Source organism: Lithobates pipiens, unplaced genomic scaffold (assembly GCF_037356315.1).
Source record: "Lithobates pipiens isolate NorthernLeopardFrog02 unplaced genomic scaffold, aLitPip1_a1.2 Scaffold_16, whole genome shotgun sequence".
Lineage (NCBI taxonomy): Eukaryota > Metazoa > Chordata > Amphibia > Anura > Ranidae > Lithobates > Lithobates pipiens.
The window spans coordinates 16,710,048-16,728,004 of NW_027507748.1; the positions used below are offsets into that span (position 1 = coordinate 16,710,048).

At 49.5% G+C, this 17,957-nt stretch overlaps 1 protein-coding gene across 1 annotated transcript in view; it reads left to right on the forward strand.

Moving 5' to 3' along the window:
* LOC143981635 (kinetochore protein NDC80 homolog) overlaps positions 1-14,687 on the forward strand; it is a 66,543-nt gene extending 51,856 nt beyond the window's left edge. The window contains exons 16-17 of the mRNA XM_077479627.1: positions 5,534-5,636; positions 13,798-14,687. Coding sequence (XP_077335753.1) covers positions 5,534-5,636; positions 13,798-13,938 — 244 coding nt within the window. The 3' untranslated portion in view covers positions 13,939-14,687. The remainder of the gene's footprint in view (positions 1-5,533; positions 5,637-13,797) is intronic.
* The last annotated feature ends 3,270 nt before the right edge of the window (positions 14,688-17,957 follow it).

Consider the following 17,957-nt stretch of genomic DNA (forward strand, 5'->3'; position numbering starts at 1 on the left):
AGGCGGAGGGCATCGGATCATGGCAGGGGGGAGCGCCCCTTTCCTGCCACCGATTTTTAAAAGTGATCTTGTGGCAAATCCACCGCAGAGACCACTTTTATCTTGTAGCGGACCGCCCACTGAAGAAGGGGATACCGGGGTTATTGCAGCTATCTGCTACCATAACGATATCCTCCTCCAAACATCTGCCGTAAAACTGTGGTGGGCGGTCCGTAAGTGGTTTAATGAGTCGTTCAGGGTTTAAAAGACCCTGTATGTCACCCTGTGCTCTACTGAATGTAATGCAAATCATACTGCAGATGGGGAAGCAGAGCCCCGGCCTGCAGTTGGGTGTGGGGGGGCAGATCCAAACGTCTGGCGCTGGGTGTTTGTTGAGCCCTGAACTATGTAACCTATGAGTAAAGATTACCATATCATAACAATGCTGAAGATCGGGCACCACGTGGTTCATTTCATTGCCCTCTTTATCTTACTGCAGCATATTGCATCTTACATCTGGAGTACAGGTGTAACCATGGGTGTCCACAGAACTTTTTTTTGGAGAACTTTTTGACAATGTCATGAAGCGGAAGGGCTTAGTCATTATTACACAAAGATCAGGCATGCAAAGGTTTGGGAAACCTGATGCAGACACTTAAAGAGGAAGTAAAGCCTCTTAAAAAATAAAAAAAAATACACCCTGCAAGGCAAAGGCATCACGAGCTAGTATGCATAGCATACTAGTTCATTATGAATTGCTTACCTGAGATTGAAGCCCCCGTATCGGCTCTCGCTCGCCTCCTCCGATGCCATTTATCCTTCTGGGTATCGCGGCACTGTGACTGTCCGGAGCCACGTGGACGTCAGGCGCACTGAGTGTGCAGTTTCTAAAGGCGATCATGCCATTAGTGGCGGCACCAGCACGCATGCATGCATGGGAGTGACGTCAGCGCGGCTCCGGACAGTCACAGCGCCGCGATACCCAGAAGTCACTCCGCGATAGATGGCATCAGGGGAGGTTAACGAGGGCCGATGCAGGGGCTTCGATCTTGGGTAAGCAATTCATAATTTCTTGCACCTACATGTAAGCCTTAATCTAGGCTTACCTGTAGGCAGGTCTGTCCCAACAGGACAGGCAAACCAAACAATTGCTTGGGGCCCCGAGCTGGCATGGCAAGGGCCTAGCAGGGCAGGCCCTTGCCGCGCCTCCGCTTCCTATAAATGCTGCGGCTTGTAGCGTGGCCGAGCTACTGTTCCTTCCTCTTGCAGTCTGGCCAGGTACTGCCGGACTGCGGTCCTGACAGGAAGTGCAGAGTGCTCACTTCCTGTCAGTCCGGCTAGCCGGGAACAGCAAACTGAGGCCGCGTACACACGGGCGGATTGTCCGCCCAACTAAGTTCGTCAGACAATCCGACAGACAGTCCGTTCAACTTTTGAATGAACGGACTTGACCACACACGACGAACAGACAGTCCGCTGAAAACGTGCGCGATGACGTGTACAGCACGTACGACGGGACTAGAAAAACGACGTCCAATACAATGCAATGCAACCTTCGGCCGTGTAAACCCTTTCTGAGCATGCGCCATACTTAGTCCGTCCAACTTGCCTACACACGAGCGGACTGTCCGCTGAAACCAAGTTTGGACGGACAAAACCAAGTTTCAGCGGACAAAATTACGAAAATTCCGAAAGACAAAGTCCGTCGGACTGTCCGCTGAAAAAGTCCGCTGAAGCCCACACACGAGCGGATTGTCCGCTGAAACACGGTTCAGCGGACTAAGTTGGACAGACAATCCGCCCGTGTGTACGCGGCCTTAGTCTCCTGCCGGGCGGTACGTGGTGGTGGGTAAAAAGAACCTGCTGCTCACAGCTTGATTAGACACCGTTGGATTTCCTTTGCATATTGCACTTTTTGAACTTATTTCATGGACTCTATTAATATATGGTGGCACTAGTTATATACAGCATTTGCCACTGTGGTCACAGGGATTACATTGCACTTTGCACCAGGATTTGCTGCTTTATTGTTGCCCTTGCATTTTTTTTTTCATGTGACACATAGCATTCTTTGGACTTTGCACTTATCGTTTGGGGGCGGGGCGCCTCCATGTCCATTTGTTTGGGGCCCCCAGATTCCTTCAAACTTCCCTGCCTGTAGGTTAAAGTGGTTGTAATGGGTTTACAACCACTTTAATAGAAGGATCAAGCTTCCAGCATCTGATTAACTATTTCTAATTTCCACTGGAAAGATATGTTGTATAAGAGATAATTCATCTTCACTTTGTATTGGAAGTTACTCAGGCGTACCATGCCCATATAAATAGCCTAGAGAATGTATATCTTTTTATATTGCAATACATGTTGTGTGTGTCCATGTTTTGAACTTGATCAAAACAGCTATACTGTATGAGCTTTGGAACTAATGTACTGTATAAACCCACGGAGCATCAAGCTCATAACCTGGAAAGCTGGCTTATGAAGGGTTAAGGGAATTCCTGTGCTGGGAGCAAACAGTGGCTGACCTTATGCAAAGCTTAAGTGATCTGAGATAAGGAGTGAATAGATAAGAGTAGCAGTGTTGGGAAATGCATACACAGTCACTCCATTTAGAATTGGTGTAAACACCAGATGTGTTCAGTGGCTTTGCTATAGGGGTGCGGGGGGTGCAGCCCGCGCCAGGTGACACCCACCAGAGGGGTGAACACTGTACTGTAGTGGAGCGGTGCGAGCAGGGCACTGAACCATGTGGGGGAGGCTGCCTGTAAGTTACTGTAACACTCCTCAGTCAATCTAATATCCCAAGTGAGCCAGAGTTTGGTGGGCAGAGCTGGGGATGTGGCTGCCTCCTCCACTCCTTCCACAGACTCCTTCGCTCTGGCTGATTCCAAAGCTGAAGCAGATAGAGGCGAGGACACAGCAGCCCCGCCGGGGTCTTCATCTGCAGGCATGAGGCATGCTATGTAAGTTACTCTGCACAGTGTCACTACAGAGTTCTAACCTGCCCTATACCACCCCAGCCTGCCCTGTGCCACCCTAACTTGCCCTGTACCACCCCAACCTGCCCTATGCCACCCTAACACCCTATACCACCCCTACATGCCCTGTGCCACCCTAACCAACCATACACCACCTCAACCTCCCCTATACCACCCCAACCTGCCACTATACCACCCTATATTATATTATCATTTTCTGTCGCATCATGGCAGCATACACCTTTGGGTTGTGGCTCCGCCCCCGCAACCTGATGGGACCGTTTTAACTATTAAATCTTGAGAGGGCCTCTGCTTCAGCATTCTCCTTTTTATTTTTTATTTTTTTTTTATTTCTCACCTGAGAAGACCGGACATCACCCCTTACCGCTATCGCCCCAGCCAGGTTCAAGCCTCTCCTGGGTGGAAGTCCTACCTGTACAGCCTCTAAATGAGCTTAATGGAGGAATCCCCACTCTGATGGTCTCAGGGGTATCGTTTTTATCTTTACAAATCTTAAACAGATTTATCATGCAGCGGCCTCTAACCTGTGCTTTCTTGGTATTTTCTGTACCTTTCTTTGCTAAGCTCTGTAGAACCTCGCTCCTCGGGCGCCGATGCTTGAACTCCTCCGCGCATGCGCTGGCGTTCAGTACCTCGTTGTCTTGTCGGTTCGCCACTTTCCAAAATGGAGCCGGACGTCGCGGGACATTTCTGCGCATGTGCGGGACGACGTTGACGTTGCGACGGCAGTGGCGCGGAATTTAAAAACAGCATTTTTGCTTTGTGTACTGTGAGTGGAGAAAGTGGAGAACCTCCTAGTCATCCCTCACGGCTCCAGAAGAGGACAGGCAGCTACTTCCCGCACTATCTCAGCATGGCTTGTGAAAATCATAAAGAAATCCTACTCATCTAATCAAGCTCAGATACCTGAGGGCTTAAAGGCGCACTCTACAAGGGCGATGGCAACTTCCTGGGCAGCCTTCTGCAAAGTCTCCTCAGAAACCATCTGCAAGGCAGCCACATGGTCTTCAAAAAGTACTTTTATATCCCACTACAAAGTGGACTCCGCTAGGTTGTCCACGGTGGAATTTGGAAGAGCGATTATTCAGTCCAATTCCTCCATTCCTTGTAAATAAACTTTTTCTGCTCATACCCACCCAGTTTTGCGAGTTATTCCCCATAGGTGTATGCTGCCATGATGCGACAGGAAAACGGAAAATTGTATACTCACCTTTCCGTAATTTTCCTTTCCTGTTGCATCTCATGGCAGCATACAGATGCCCACCCGTCTAAGGTGAGGTATCTATATATTGAGAATGCTGAAGCAGAGGCCCTCTCAAGATTTAATAGTTAAACGGTCCTATCAGGTTGCGGGGGCGGAGCCACAACCCATAGGTGTATGCTGCCATGAGATGCAACAGGAAAGGAAAATTACGGAAAGGTGAGTATACAATTTTCCATTTTTATAGGGGCTGGTTTGGGGTAAGTCCCATGACCGTGCGCTCCCTGCATAGTGCTGGGCAGCCTAGACAGGAGGTGGGGGGGGGGGGGGGGGGTGACACCATGTTTTACCGCATCAGGAGACACCAACCGTAGTGACGCTACTGGATGTGTGTAAGAAGTCATCTCCAGCTCACCAGACCCACTCTTGTTCTTCTATTGCCGGTCCACGGCCCCTTCCCATTTCCTCTACATGTGTAAATTCTGCTTCTCACGGACACCTTCACTTTTTCTCTCCTGATGCCGCCCAGTTTCAAAAAGACCACGCTATCCCTTCCATCATCCAGAGGCAGGAAACGTGGCCGTGGCTGATCCTCGAAGGCTGGCCACACCCCCTTCACTTATCCCTGCCCAATCGCTGCCTTTCTCCTCACAGAAGGCTCTGTTAGGTCACAGTGAGTGCCCAATAGTTAACCTGCCCCAGGGATCAGTGGGGTGGAGGGAGGGATCTGTGCTGTGCCCACATGGATGTTTTTTTATATAGACTACGATCCTGCCCAGCCAAGCAGCCTAATTTGAAGGGGGACACATGGTGGGGCGAGGGATAACCTGGGCACCACCATTCCACTTGTGGTTGGAGTCGGCCGGATTACATCTTCTCAACTCTCTCTACACAGCAGGGAAGGGACTGGAGGTGGAGCCAAGCGAATGAGTCTGAGCCAGATCATGTCAGAGCAGCAATCGACAGACTTGGGCAGGGGGGGTGGGAAGAGTCTGCGGCAAACCGCTCAGGTCACCCACTTGTCTTGTACGGACAGGGTGGCACTTGCCCGCCCCTTGCCCCCTCCTGCGGACGCCCTTGGGCCTAACATGATCCCAAAGGAACAGTTCCAATTCTGCCACGTTCTTCCATCCCACAATGCAATGGGAGTGCCTCAGTGGGCAGTATTGGAAAGCTCATTGATTATATGGAAAACCTTGTGCAGAATGCTTGGAAACATTTGATGCTCTTTAGCAATTTCATGACAAACCTACAATTTTATATATATATATAATATAATATATATTATAAATTAAATTATCATTTTTATTTTTTTTTCCTTCCTTCCGTTCACAATCTCCATTTCCTATTCCAGGTTGCAGCTTGCTGAGTACCAGACTGAAGAGGAGACCAGACAAGTGGGTAAGAAGCTGGATCGGGTGGTGACCGCTGTGTCCTGTCATGTGGCAGCGCTCGAGGTGAGGAACCGCCCACAATTCCATTATAATCTCTGCCATGAATACAAAACCTTTTGGGGACCAGGAGATCACAATTCTCCTGTTGGGTCCCCCCCTCCGCACTGCTAGACCAATTCCCATAGCATCTTCACCCCCCACCGGTCTAAGGAAGGTCCTGATGTCATCAAGATTGATGTCTGGTCCAAAGCCCCACCCTTGAATTTGACATAACAGCAGCAAGGAACAGTCTACCACCAAAGCATGGACCAGCAGCGAATTGGTAAGTAAAAGGTTTTTACCCTTCCCTAGAACAAATGAGCAGCCAACCTATGCAGTGTGAAGGGGGGGTGGGGGGAGGTGTGCACGGCCCATCTGCAAGAGCATTTTCATATTTTTCCTGGGTCATGCCAGAATGGATCCTGTCCACCTTAATGTGTGTGTGTGTCATATATATATATATATATATATATATATATATATATATATATATATGTGTGTATATATGTTCTGGGCAAGAAAAATTATACCAGGATCATGGCTGCAGCTGCCTTACAGCCACCCCATCACTTTTACAAGGCTCAAAAGGGCCTCTCCCCTTTCCCCCTGCCATTTCTGTGCTCTTCCATTCCACTAGGGTGCCCAGGACTGCTGTAAGCAGTTTGGTTGGCTGGCCACGGAGCAGATGGAGGCACATCTATTCACTCATCTGCCCGAGGCCCGGGGGCCCCATGAGCAGGGTGATTAGGGCAGCGGGCAGTTTTGCAGAGAGGCAGGCAGCTGTGGGGAGATTGGAGGTGTACTGCAGCAGTAACAGCTAGGAGGGGGGGGGATTTGTTAGGAGGTGAGAGCTGTGAGAAGGTGAGGGGGGGTTGTGAATAGGTGGGGGCGGGGGTGTTGGGAATAGGTGAGAACTGAGAATGGAAAGGTGGGCAATAGTGGGTGTTGTGCTGAGCTGAAAACCGGGGGGGGGGGGGGGCTTGTGCGTAGAAACGGCTATGACTAGGTTTGAGGTGTTGCTCATTGGTGATGGGGGGGGGGGGGCAGGTTGTGTATAATTAAAGATGGGATGTTGAAGAAAACAGTTTGAAGTAAACTGTAGCTATGGGGGTACAAAAGTGAAATGTGGAAGGGGCCAGAGATGAGGTGTAGTTTGGGATGCAGAGGTTAGGTGTGGACTGCAGATGCAGAGGGGAGTTGTTTATAGGTGTGGGGAATCTGCTAAAGTGGAGAAAGAGGTGAGCTGTGGACTGGCGTGGAGAGAGAGAGAGGTGAGCTGTGGACTGGCGTGGAGAGAGAGAGAGGTGAGCTGTGGACTGGCGTGGAGAGAGAGAGGTGAGCTGTGGACTGGCGTGGAGAGAGAGAGGTGAGCTGTGGACTGGCGTGGAGAGAGAGGTGAGCTGTGGACTGGCGTGGAGAGAGAGGTGAGCTGTGGACTGGCGTGGAGAGAGAGGTGAGCTGTGGACTGGCGTGGAGAGAGAGAGGTGAGCTGTGGACTGGCGTGGAGAGAGAGGTGAGCTGTGGACTGGCGTGGAGAGAGAGGTGAGCTGTGGACTGGCGTGGAGAGAGAGGTGAGCTGTGGACTGGCGTGGAGAGAGAGGTGAGCTGTGGACTGGCGTAGAGAGAGAGGTGAGCCGTGGACCGGCGTGGAGAGAGAGAGGTGAGCCGTGGACCGGCGTGGAGAGAGAGAGGTGAGCCGTGGACCGGCGTGGAGAGAGAGAGAGGTGAGCCGTGGACCGGCGTGGAGAGAGAGAGAGGTGAGCCGTGGACTGGCGTGGAGAGAGAGAGAGGTGAGCCGTGGACCGGCGTGGAGAGAGAGAGGTGAGCCGTGGACCGGCGTGGAGAGAGAGAGAGGTGAGCCGTGGACCGGCGTGGAGAGAGAGAGAGGTGAGCCGTGGACTGGCGTGGAGAGAGAGAGAGGTGAGCCGTGGACTGGCGTGGAGAGAGAGAGAGGTGAGCCGTGGACTGGCGTGGAGAGAGAGAGAGGTGAGCCGTGGACTGGCGTGGAGAGAGAGAGAGGTGAGCCGTGGACTGGCGTGGAGAGAGAGAGAGGTGAGCCGTGGACTGGCGTGGAGAGAGAGAGAGGTGAGCCGTGGACTGGCGTGGAGAGAGAGAGAGGTGAGCCGTGGACTGGCGTGGAGAGAGAGAGAGAGGTGAGCCGTGGACTGGCGTGGAGAGAGAGAGAGAGGTGAGCCGTGGACTGGCAGGGGGAGAGAGGTGAGCCGTGGACTGGCGGGGGGAGAGAGGTGAGCCGTGGACTGGCGGGGGGAGAGAGGTGAGCCGTGGACTGGCGGGGGGAGAGAGGTGAGCCGTGGACTGGCGGGGGGAGAGAGGTGAGCCGTGGACTGGCGGGGGGAGAGAGGTGAGCCGTGGACTGGCGGGGGAGAGAGGTGAGCCGTGGACTGGCGGAGAGAGAGAGAGAGAGAGAGGTGAGCCGTGGACTGGCGGAGAGAGAGAGAGAGAGAGAGGTGAGCCGTGGACTGGCGGAGAGAGAGAGAGAGAGAGAGAGGTGAGCCGTGGACTGGCTTGGAGAGAGAGAGAGAGAGGTGAGCCGTGGACTGGCTTGGAGAGAGGTGAGCCATGGACTGGCTTGGAGAGAGAGAGAGAGAGAGAGAGAGAGAGAGAGGTGAGCCGTGGACTGGCGTGGAGAGAGAGAGAGAGGTGAGCCGTGGACTGGCGTGAAGAGAGAGAGAGAGAGGTGAGCCGTGGACTGGCGGGAGAGAGGTGAGCCGTAGACTGGCGGGGGGAGAGAGGTGAGCCGTGGACTGGCGGGGGGAGAGAGGTGAGCCGTGGACTGGCGGGGGGAGAGAGGTGAGCCGTGGACTGGCGGGGGGAGAGAGGTGAGCCGTGGACTGGCGGGGGGAGAGAGGTGAGCCGTGGACTGGCGGGGGGAGAGAGGTGAGCCGTGGACTGGCGGGGGGAGAGAGGTGAGCCGTGGACTGGCGGGGGGAGAGAGGTGAGCCGTGGACTGGCGGGGGGAGAGAGGTGAGCCGTGGACTGACGGGGGGAGAGAGGTGAGCCGTGGACTGGCGGGGGAGAGAGGGAGAGAGAGAGAGAGGTGAGCCGTGGACTGGCGTGGAGAGAGAGAGAGAGAGAGGTGAGCCGTGGACTGGCGGGGGGAGAGAGAGAGAGAGGTGAGCCGTGGACTGGCTTAGAGAGAGAGAGGTGAGCCGTGGACTGGCTTAGAGAGAGAGAGGTGAGCCGTGGACTGGCGTGGAGAGAGAGAGAGGTGAGCCGTGGACTGGCGTGGAGAGAGAGAGAGGTGAGCCGTGGACTGGCGTGGAGAGAGAGAGAGAGAGAGGTGAGCCGTGGACTGGCGGGGGGAGAGAGGTGAGCCGTGGACTGGCGGGGGGAGAGAGGTGAGCTGTGGACTGGCGGGGGGAGAGAGGTGAGCTGTGGACTGGCGGGGGGAGAGAGGTGAGCTGTGGACTGGCGGGGGGAGAGAGGTGAGCTGTGGACTGGCGGGGGGGGGAGAGGTGAGCTGTGGACTGGCGGGGGGGGGGAGAGGTGAGCTGTGGACTGGCGGGGGGAGAGAGGTGAGCTGTGGACTGGCGGGGGAGAGAGGGAGAGAGAGAGAGAGAGAGGTGAGCCGTGGACTGGCGTGGAGAGAGAGAGAGGTGAGCCGTGGACTGGCTTGGAGAGAGAGAGAGAGGTGAGCCGTGGACTGGCTTGGAGAGAGAGAGGTGAGCCGTGGACTGGCGTGGAGAGAGAGAGAGGTGAGCCGTGGACTGGCTTGGAGAGAGATAGAGAGGTGAGCCGTGGACTGGCGTGGAAAGAGGAGAGGTGAGCCGTGGACTGGCGTGGAAAGAGGAGAGGTGAGCCGTGGACTGGCGTGGAAAGAGGAGAGGTGAGCCGTGGACTGGCGTGGAAAGAGGAGAGGTGAGCCGTGGACTGGCGTGGAGAGGGGAGAGAGAGAGAGAGAGAGAGGTGAGCCGTGGACTGGCGTGGAGAGGGGAGAGAGAGAGAGAGAGAGAGAGGTGAGCCGTGGACTGGCGTGGAGAGGAGAGAGAGAGAGAGGTGAGCCGTGGACTGGCGTGGAGAGGGGAGAGAGAGAGAGAGAGGTGAGCCGTGGACTGGCTTGGAGAGGGGAGAGAGAGAGAGAGAGAGGTGAGCCGTGGACTGGCTTGGAGAGTGAGAGAGGCGAGCTGTGGACTGGCGTGGAGAGTGAGAGAGAGGCGAGCTGTGGACTGGCGTGGAGAGTGAGAGAGAGGCGAGCTGTGGACTGGCGTGGAGAGTGAGAGAGAGGCGAGCTGTGGACTGGCGTGGAGAGTGAGAGAGAGGCGAGCTGTGGACTGGCGTGGAGAGTGAGAGAGAGGTGAGCTGTGGACTGGCGGGGGGAGAGAGGTGAGCGGTGGACTGGCGGGGGGGGGGGGGAGAGAGAGAGAGGGAGGGAGAGAGAGAGAGGGAGAGGGAGAGGGAGAGGACTGTCGGGGGAAGAGGTGAGCAATAGATGGTTTCTTTGGGGGAAGGGGGTTATGTACTGTCCCTATTCTCTGAGTGGGGGGGGGGAGGGGGGGGGCACTGACTGAAACCAATTTTTTGTGGCCCACTGCAGCAGCTGAAAACTGACCTCTCCTGTTCCAGCTTCTTCGGTGAGAGACCCCCCACACCAAGCTTTATTAATTTTTTTTAAAGCATAAAAAAAAAAATAGAATGTAAAGTATGAAAAATGAATAATTTGCCGTCCCCTCAAAATAACTCAACACACAGCCATTAATGTCTAAATCGCTGGCAACAAAAGTAAGTACACCCCTAAGTAAAAATGTCCAAATTGTGTGACCACCATTATTTCCCAGCACTGCCTTAACCCTCTTGGGCATGAAGGTCAGCAGAGCTTCACAGGTTGTCACTGGAGTCCTCTTCCCCTCCTCCATGATGACATCACAGAGTTGGTGGATGTTGGAGACCTTGCAGGACAAGTAGATGAAGTGAACATTCTGTTGGATGTGTGTTGAGGGAATAACTGAATCATGTCAAACCTGTTTATCTGCAACTGGCTCCTTCTGGTAATAGAATCATTAAGCACATGAGCTGCCTGGCCACATTTTTGTAAATATTTTATTATATCTTTACATTGTAGCAAAGTAATTTATTCAGTGTTGTCACATGTAAAGCAGTGAGTGTACAGCTTGTATAACAGTGTAAATGAATTGATGTCTAAACCGCTGACAACAAAAGTGAGTACACCCCTTCGTGAAAATGTCCAAATTGGGCCCAAAGTGTGAATATTTTTTGTGGCCTCCATTATTTTCCAGCACTGCCTTAACCCTCTTGGGCATGGAGGTCACCAGAGCTTCACAGGTTGCCACTGGAGTCCTCTTCCCCCTCCTCCATGATGACATCACAGAGCTGGTGGATGTTGGATACCTTGCGCTCCTCCACCTTCTGTTTGAGGATGCCCCACAGATGCTCAATAGGGTTTAGGTCTGGAGACATGCTTGGCCAGTCCATCACTTTTACCCTCAGCTTCTTTAGCAAGGCAGTGGTCATCTTGGAGGTGTGTTTGGGGTGGTTATCATGTTGGAATACTGCCCTGCGGTCCAGTCTCTGAAGGGAGGGGATCATGCTCTGCTTCAGTATGTCACAGTACATGTTGGCATTCATGGTTCCCTCAATGATCTGTAGCTCCCCAGTGCCGGCAGCACTCATGCAGCCCCAGACCATGACACTCCCACCACCATCCTTGACTGTAGACAAGACACACTTGTCTTTGTCCTCCTCACCTGGTTGCCCCCACACACGCTTGTCACCATCTGACACCAAATACATTTATCTTGGTCTCATCAGACCACAGGACACGGTTACAGTAATCCATGTCCTTAGTCTGCTTGTCTTCAGCAAACTGTTTGCAGGCTTTCTTGTGCATCATCCTTGTGGGATGACAGCCATGCAGACCAATTTGATGCAGTGTGCAGCGTATGGTCTGAGCACTGACAGGCTGACCCCCCCCCCCCCCCCACCCCTTCAACCTCTTCAGCAATGCTGGCAGCACTCCTACATCTATTTCCCAAAGACAACCTCTGGATATGACGCTGAGCACGTGACCTCAACTTCTTTGGTGGACCATGGCGAGGCCTGTTCCGAGCGGAACCTGTCCTGTTATACCGCTGTATGGTCTTGGCCACCGTACTGCAGCTCAGTTTCAGGGTCTGGGCAATCTTCTTATAGCCTAGGCCATCTTTATGTAAAGCAACATTTTTTTTATTTAATTTTTTTCCATATCCCCAGAGTTCTTTGCCATGAGGTTCCATGTTGAACTTCCAGTGACCAGTATGAGAGAGTGAGAGCGATAACACCAAATTTAACTATCTATGTCTATGGTCTGGTATTTCTCCTTTGAGTGTCCCTGAGTTCTCTTCTCTGTGCTTTCTGTCAGCAGAAACGGCTATCTTTAAGGCTGGGCTCTGTATGTAGCAGTGGAGGCTGGTGGTATATATTTTTGGGGGGGGGGGGGAGGGGACAGGAGCACAGGCACCCTTGCACCCCCTATAGATGGGCCACCACTGGTTTATAGGGGCAGAAGGGCTTTTATTTGGTTTCTTTATACTGCCCTCTTAAGGGGATCCTCTTTATTACTCCATAAACACTGTTGGGCTGGGCTGCAACTAGCGGGTACTAGTGCACTAGTTCCACATGAAGAGGTGGTGTGTGTGTGTGTGTGTGTGTGTGTGTGTGTGTATATATATATAGATATATATATCCTCTTTGCAAAGGAATTACAGAGCGGTCCCAATCCTCCTCTTCTTGGGTCTCCTACTGGTGCTCCTGGCTCCTCTGTCCAGTTCCTCCACCGTTAACATGTTTCCCATGGGGGGAACTCGTGCGCTCGCTCATGAGCCCCGCTCCTGCGTCCATTGACAAAGACAATGGGACTCGGTTCCATCCCCTGCTCCATCATCACTGCCTTTGACAGCACTGGGAGACAATGGATTCTGGTGCCCCAGCAAAGCTATTGAGACCCAGATGTGAGGAGAGAGAAGAGCTGCAGATGTGCACAGTGCTGGAGGGAATGAGGGCCTCGTGTAAGTATAAGGGTGGGGGGTGTGGGTCAAATTCAATGCAGAAAATGCATTAAAGGGGTTGTAAAGGCAGAAGGGTTTTTTATCTTAATGCATTCTATGCATTTAGATAAAAAAAACCTTCTGTGTAGCAGCCTCCCCAGCACCCCCTAATTGCTTACCTGAGCCCCTTCTCTCTCCAGCGATGTCCAGGAATTGGCTACCGTGAACGTCAGTCAGCCAATTGGGGGAGAGAGGGGGCTGGGTCGGGGCTCCACGTCTGTATACACAGAGCTCTGACTCTGCTCAGTTGCCCCCATAGCTGCTGGCTGAGGGGCACTCAATTAGGAGGGAGGGGCCAGGAGCAGCAAAGAGGGACCCAAGAAGAGGAGGATCCAGGCTTCTCTCTGCAAAACTAACTGCACAGAGGAGGTAAGTATAACATGTTTGTTTTTTTTTGTTTTTTTTTTAAACAAGACTTTATAATCACTTTAAAGGTAAATGTTGTGGCTGTGGAACCTCTTTAATAAAGGAACAACGTTGACACGTTTCACATTACAACTGCTTAGAATAAATGCTTGTGGTGGGAAATGCGTCAACATTTGTTCCTTTCCAGGTGTGGCCAAGAAATCCGTTCTTCAAAGTAGGCTGACACTGGTGCCTTTTACCAAACGGGCCAATGTGTGTAGGAACGTTGGCCGGTAAGATCCTTATACACTGAAAAGGTTCACACATTACACATCGATTGGATAAAATGAGACCTTTCCCACCTCCACCAGGTAATCAGTCGGGTCAAATGCAGTTATTTTTTTTTTTTTTTTTTTTTACAGGCATTTATATAGCACTGATCATTAACACTGCGCTTTACAGTACTGTGCGTTTACAACAGTCCATACACTCCAAGGAGCTTACCATCTAGAGTCCTGATCTCTCACGCACACACACGCTAGGGCCAATATAGACCAGAGCCAATTCATCCGGAGTACCCAGAGGAAATCCATGTAAGCACAGGGAGAACATGCAAACTTTATACAGATAATGTCCTGACTGGGAATAAAACCAATGACCCCAGTGCTGCAAGGCAGAAGTGCCAACCACTAAGCCACTGATGGAAGTGAGATCCATATTTGTCACATGATGACTTGTGTTGGTGTCTCAGGCTGATCTTTCTTGGTCTTCTGTTTCAGAAACATGTGCAGGAGAAGAGCCTAAAGACGGAGCGGGAGTACGAGGCGTTCATGAAGCAGGACTTGCTGGCCGATCTGCGAGAAATCCTGGCCAAATACAAGCAGAAGGCAGAGAATTTCCAGAAACCGCCCAGCCAATGAAACGCCCCTTTTTTATTTGCACCCCTGCGTGCCGTCCTGGACTGTAATAGAGAAGCCACCCAAAAGAATGAAATGCCGTATTTTATTCACTCTTCTATGTGCTCTTCCACACTGTTGGTCGTTTACATTTTTGCTTACGTTTGCGTTGTTCTTGTCACTTCAGCAAATAGCAAATCCTTTGTCAAACCTCTGAAATTGAGTCCTGCAGCTCGTTGGGTACCCAGAATACAAAACTGCTGTGTCCCGCTTCAGGTTTAAAATGTACTTGATTGCACAGGGATTCCTTCGTTCCATGGAACGGCTCCACGTGGAGATTTTATATGTGAGCCCCGGGATGGTGTCATTCTTACCGCCAGAACCCAAGTTTTCCATACTCTGCATGGAGGGAGTTAAGGAAAAAAAAAACACACTTAATGTACTATAATTATTTACATAGAATTGTTATATTTTCTACTATTTATTCATATGTATTTAGAGAAAAAAAAATGAAAGCACTTTTATTCACAGCAGTGGCATGTGTGGTGAGAGCCAACAGAAGACTAACGCCTTTTTTTTTTTTTTTTTTTTGTTACCTGACATTTCAGTTTTTCCTTCTCTTTTTGCCCTCTACTTCTGTCTCCCCTCCCTTCTTATAACAGGTGGCATTCTACCAATCACCTTTACCATCTTCCCCCTTTAGCACTCGAATGTATATGTGGTGTGTGTGTGTGTGTGTGTGTGTTTATATTTAAAAAAAAAAAAAATATATATATATATATATATATATATATATATATATATATATATATATTTTTGTGTTTTTTTTTTGTTTGTTTTTTTTGTTTTTTTTGTGGGGAAGTGGACCTGTACCTGCTCTCCTTATTCCTTGTCTGTTGTTGTTGTTTGTTTTTTACTTGGTTGCTATTATACAGTTTGGTTTGTGTCGATCCTCCAAGCAGTTGTATCTGATGGTTCTGCTTTGTAGCATCTGATGGGATGTTGCGGATTTATTTTTTCTCATGTTGTTCTGAAATGTAATAAATTAATAATAAATTATTTAGAAAAATAAAAAAATGTTCACCTCTAACCCTCCCCCAGTGTTTTTTGTATTTCATTCTGTTAATGATGTGTGGGATTTGTGACCCTCAATGGACTCCAAGAAAAAGGGTTTTAGAATTGGAGCCAAAATCCTATTTTTCTTTCTGGTCTGTTGAAGAATGCAAAGCCTTTCACCTTAACCACTTCAATACCGGGCACTTTCCTGCCCAGGCTAATTTTAAAGTGTTTATTTTTTCAAATTACAATTTTTATTAGAATATGCAAAATGAAAACATCAACAGTACATAATCTTACAGGAATCAGTACATGCCAAAAGTACAGCGGGTTTATTTATTTATTTTTAATATAAAAATAAGTTCTACTTACCTGCTCTGTGTAATAGTTTAGCACAGAGCAGACCTGATCCTCTTCTTCTCGGGTCCCTCTTCGGTGCTCCTGGCCCCTCCCTCCTGTTGGGCCCTGCTAGGGGGGGGGGGGGGGGGGGTACCCGAGCCGGGTCACAGCTCCCTGTGTTCATTCAGACAAGGAGCTGCAGCTCAGCCCTGCCCCCTCTCTGTCCTGATTGGCTAACTGACTTTGACAGCAGCGGGAGCCAATGGCACCAATGCTGTGTCTCAGCCAGTCAGGAGGGAGAGTCCCGGCCGGCTGAGACACTTGTGGACATCGCTGGATAGAGATGGGGCTCAGGTAAGTATTGGGGGGGGGGGGGCCTCTACACACAGAAGGTTTTTTTTATCTTAAAGCAGTTGTATATCCCGCTTTGTGTGTGGGGGTGTGGGTGTGTTTTTTTTTTTTTTTTTTTTTTTTGCTGTACCTACAGGTAAGGCTTACCTTTTAGGTAAAATGAATATTGTCTAAACTTGCACCATTTAGGAGATATATGAGTGACATCATCCAGGAGAAACACCGGGGGAACATGTCAGCCCCCTCAGTAGTGACCAGGTGCCGCTGCGGGGGCTTTGTTCTAAGGTACGTATTTTATAATGTGCTAGTGTGCGATGTGTACTAGCACATTATGCGCTTGCCTTGCCTTGCCTTGCATAAAGATAAAAAAAAAACCTTCTGACTTTACAATCACTTCACGCTTTTCAGTGCTGTCACAAGGTGACAATTGTGTGGTCATGTAGCACTGGACCCATATAAAAATTTCATCTTCTCCCTTTTTTTTTTTTTAATTACTTTTATTTATTTAATACAAATTCACTTTCTTTTGGGGGCATTTAATCACCACTTTATTTATTTATTTATTTTTTTCTTTGCTAAATAAACGTGTAAAAAAAAAAAAAAAAAAATCCTCATTCCTGTTATATAATTTTGAAAAGTCTTCATAAATTTATGTCCAGTTGTATTCTGCTAAATTTTAGTTGAAAAATAACCAAAATCAGAGTTTATAATTTAGTCTGTAGGAAAGTGAGAGTCCACAAACTACGGTATCTATATTTGAAAGTCGATCAGTCCTGATGTACTGAAGGCCGATTTAATTTTATAAAGACCCTGAAATGTCAGGACAGTACAAACACCTCCAAATTACCCCTTTTTAAAAGTAGACATTCCAATGTATTTTGAGTGAGTTATTTTTTTTTTTTTTTTTGTAACCATTATTTGGAAAATTATGTTTATTTTATTAAAAAAAAAAAAAAAAAAAAAAAAAAAAAAATATATATATATATATATATATATATATATATATATATATATATATATATATATATATATATATATATATATATATATATATAATTGTATATACTGTCACCAGTGCAGTACAGGGTTATTATATAACTAGTGTGGTGGTGATTAGGGACACTGGCGACAGTATTTAAAAATAAATACATAATATTTTCTTATTTCAAACACACTGACCAGAGCAATAGTGTCACCATATTGATGGGCACAGTGGCTGCGATTGATGGGCACAGTGGCTGCGATTGATGGGCACAGTGGGATTTTTTTTCTCACAATTTTTCACTGTGTTTTGCTCCTTCCCAAAAATTTGGAGCACCAGCCGCCACTGGCCCGGATTACATCCCTAGCTGTCTCCTGTGAGGAGATGCTGCTGATTGGCTCTCCTCTCCTCGCACTCTTGTCAGTGTGAAGTGAGGATCGCCGATTACCGGCATCTCTGTGTTTTTACATGTGACTGGACACAGCCGATCACATGGTTAAAGAGCCGCGGTCATGGCTCTTTACACAGATCGGAGTTGCGTCATGTCCTAACAACATGGCACGGCTGTGATCGCCAAACATGTTTTCCAATCTTCTGTTGTCCAATTTTGGTGACCCTGTGTGAATTGTAGCCTTAGTTTCCTGTTCTTAGCTGGCAGGCCTTCTGCTGCTGTAGCCCATCTGCTTCAAGGTTGGCTGTGTTGTGCATTCAGAGATGGTATTCTGCATACCTTGGATGTAACGAGTGGTTATTTGCGTTACTGTTGCCTTTCTATCCCCTGGAACCAGTCTGCCCATTCTCCTCTGACCTCAACAAGAAGGCATTTTCCTTCACACTGGATATCTTCTCTTTTTCCCACGAATCTCAGTTACCCCCCGGCAGATGATTGTGCGTGAAAATCCCAGAAATACACAGAACAGCCCATCTGCCACAAACAACCATGCCACGTTCAAAGTCACTTAAATCCCCTTTCTTCCCCATTCTGATGCTTGGTTTGAGCTTCAGCAAGTCGTCTTCACCACATCTAGATGCCTAAATTCATTGAGTAGCTGCCATGTGATTGGCTCATTAGGATATTTATGATTTATTTTTTTTATTTTTTTTAGACAAATAAAATGATCTTGCACTCTTTTATTGATTTTCGGTCTGGCTTTACTTTCTGTATTTCTATGGTTTAAGTTACTGTTGGGTTCCCATCAAGGGAAGTCTTGCTATGTGGGAGCCGCCCCGTCTGAGCTATTGAGGTTGTTTGACGTTTCCCTTCATGTCTACTGTTGTGCTGGTGTACATATGGAGATCAGACGTTCACATACAG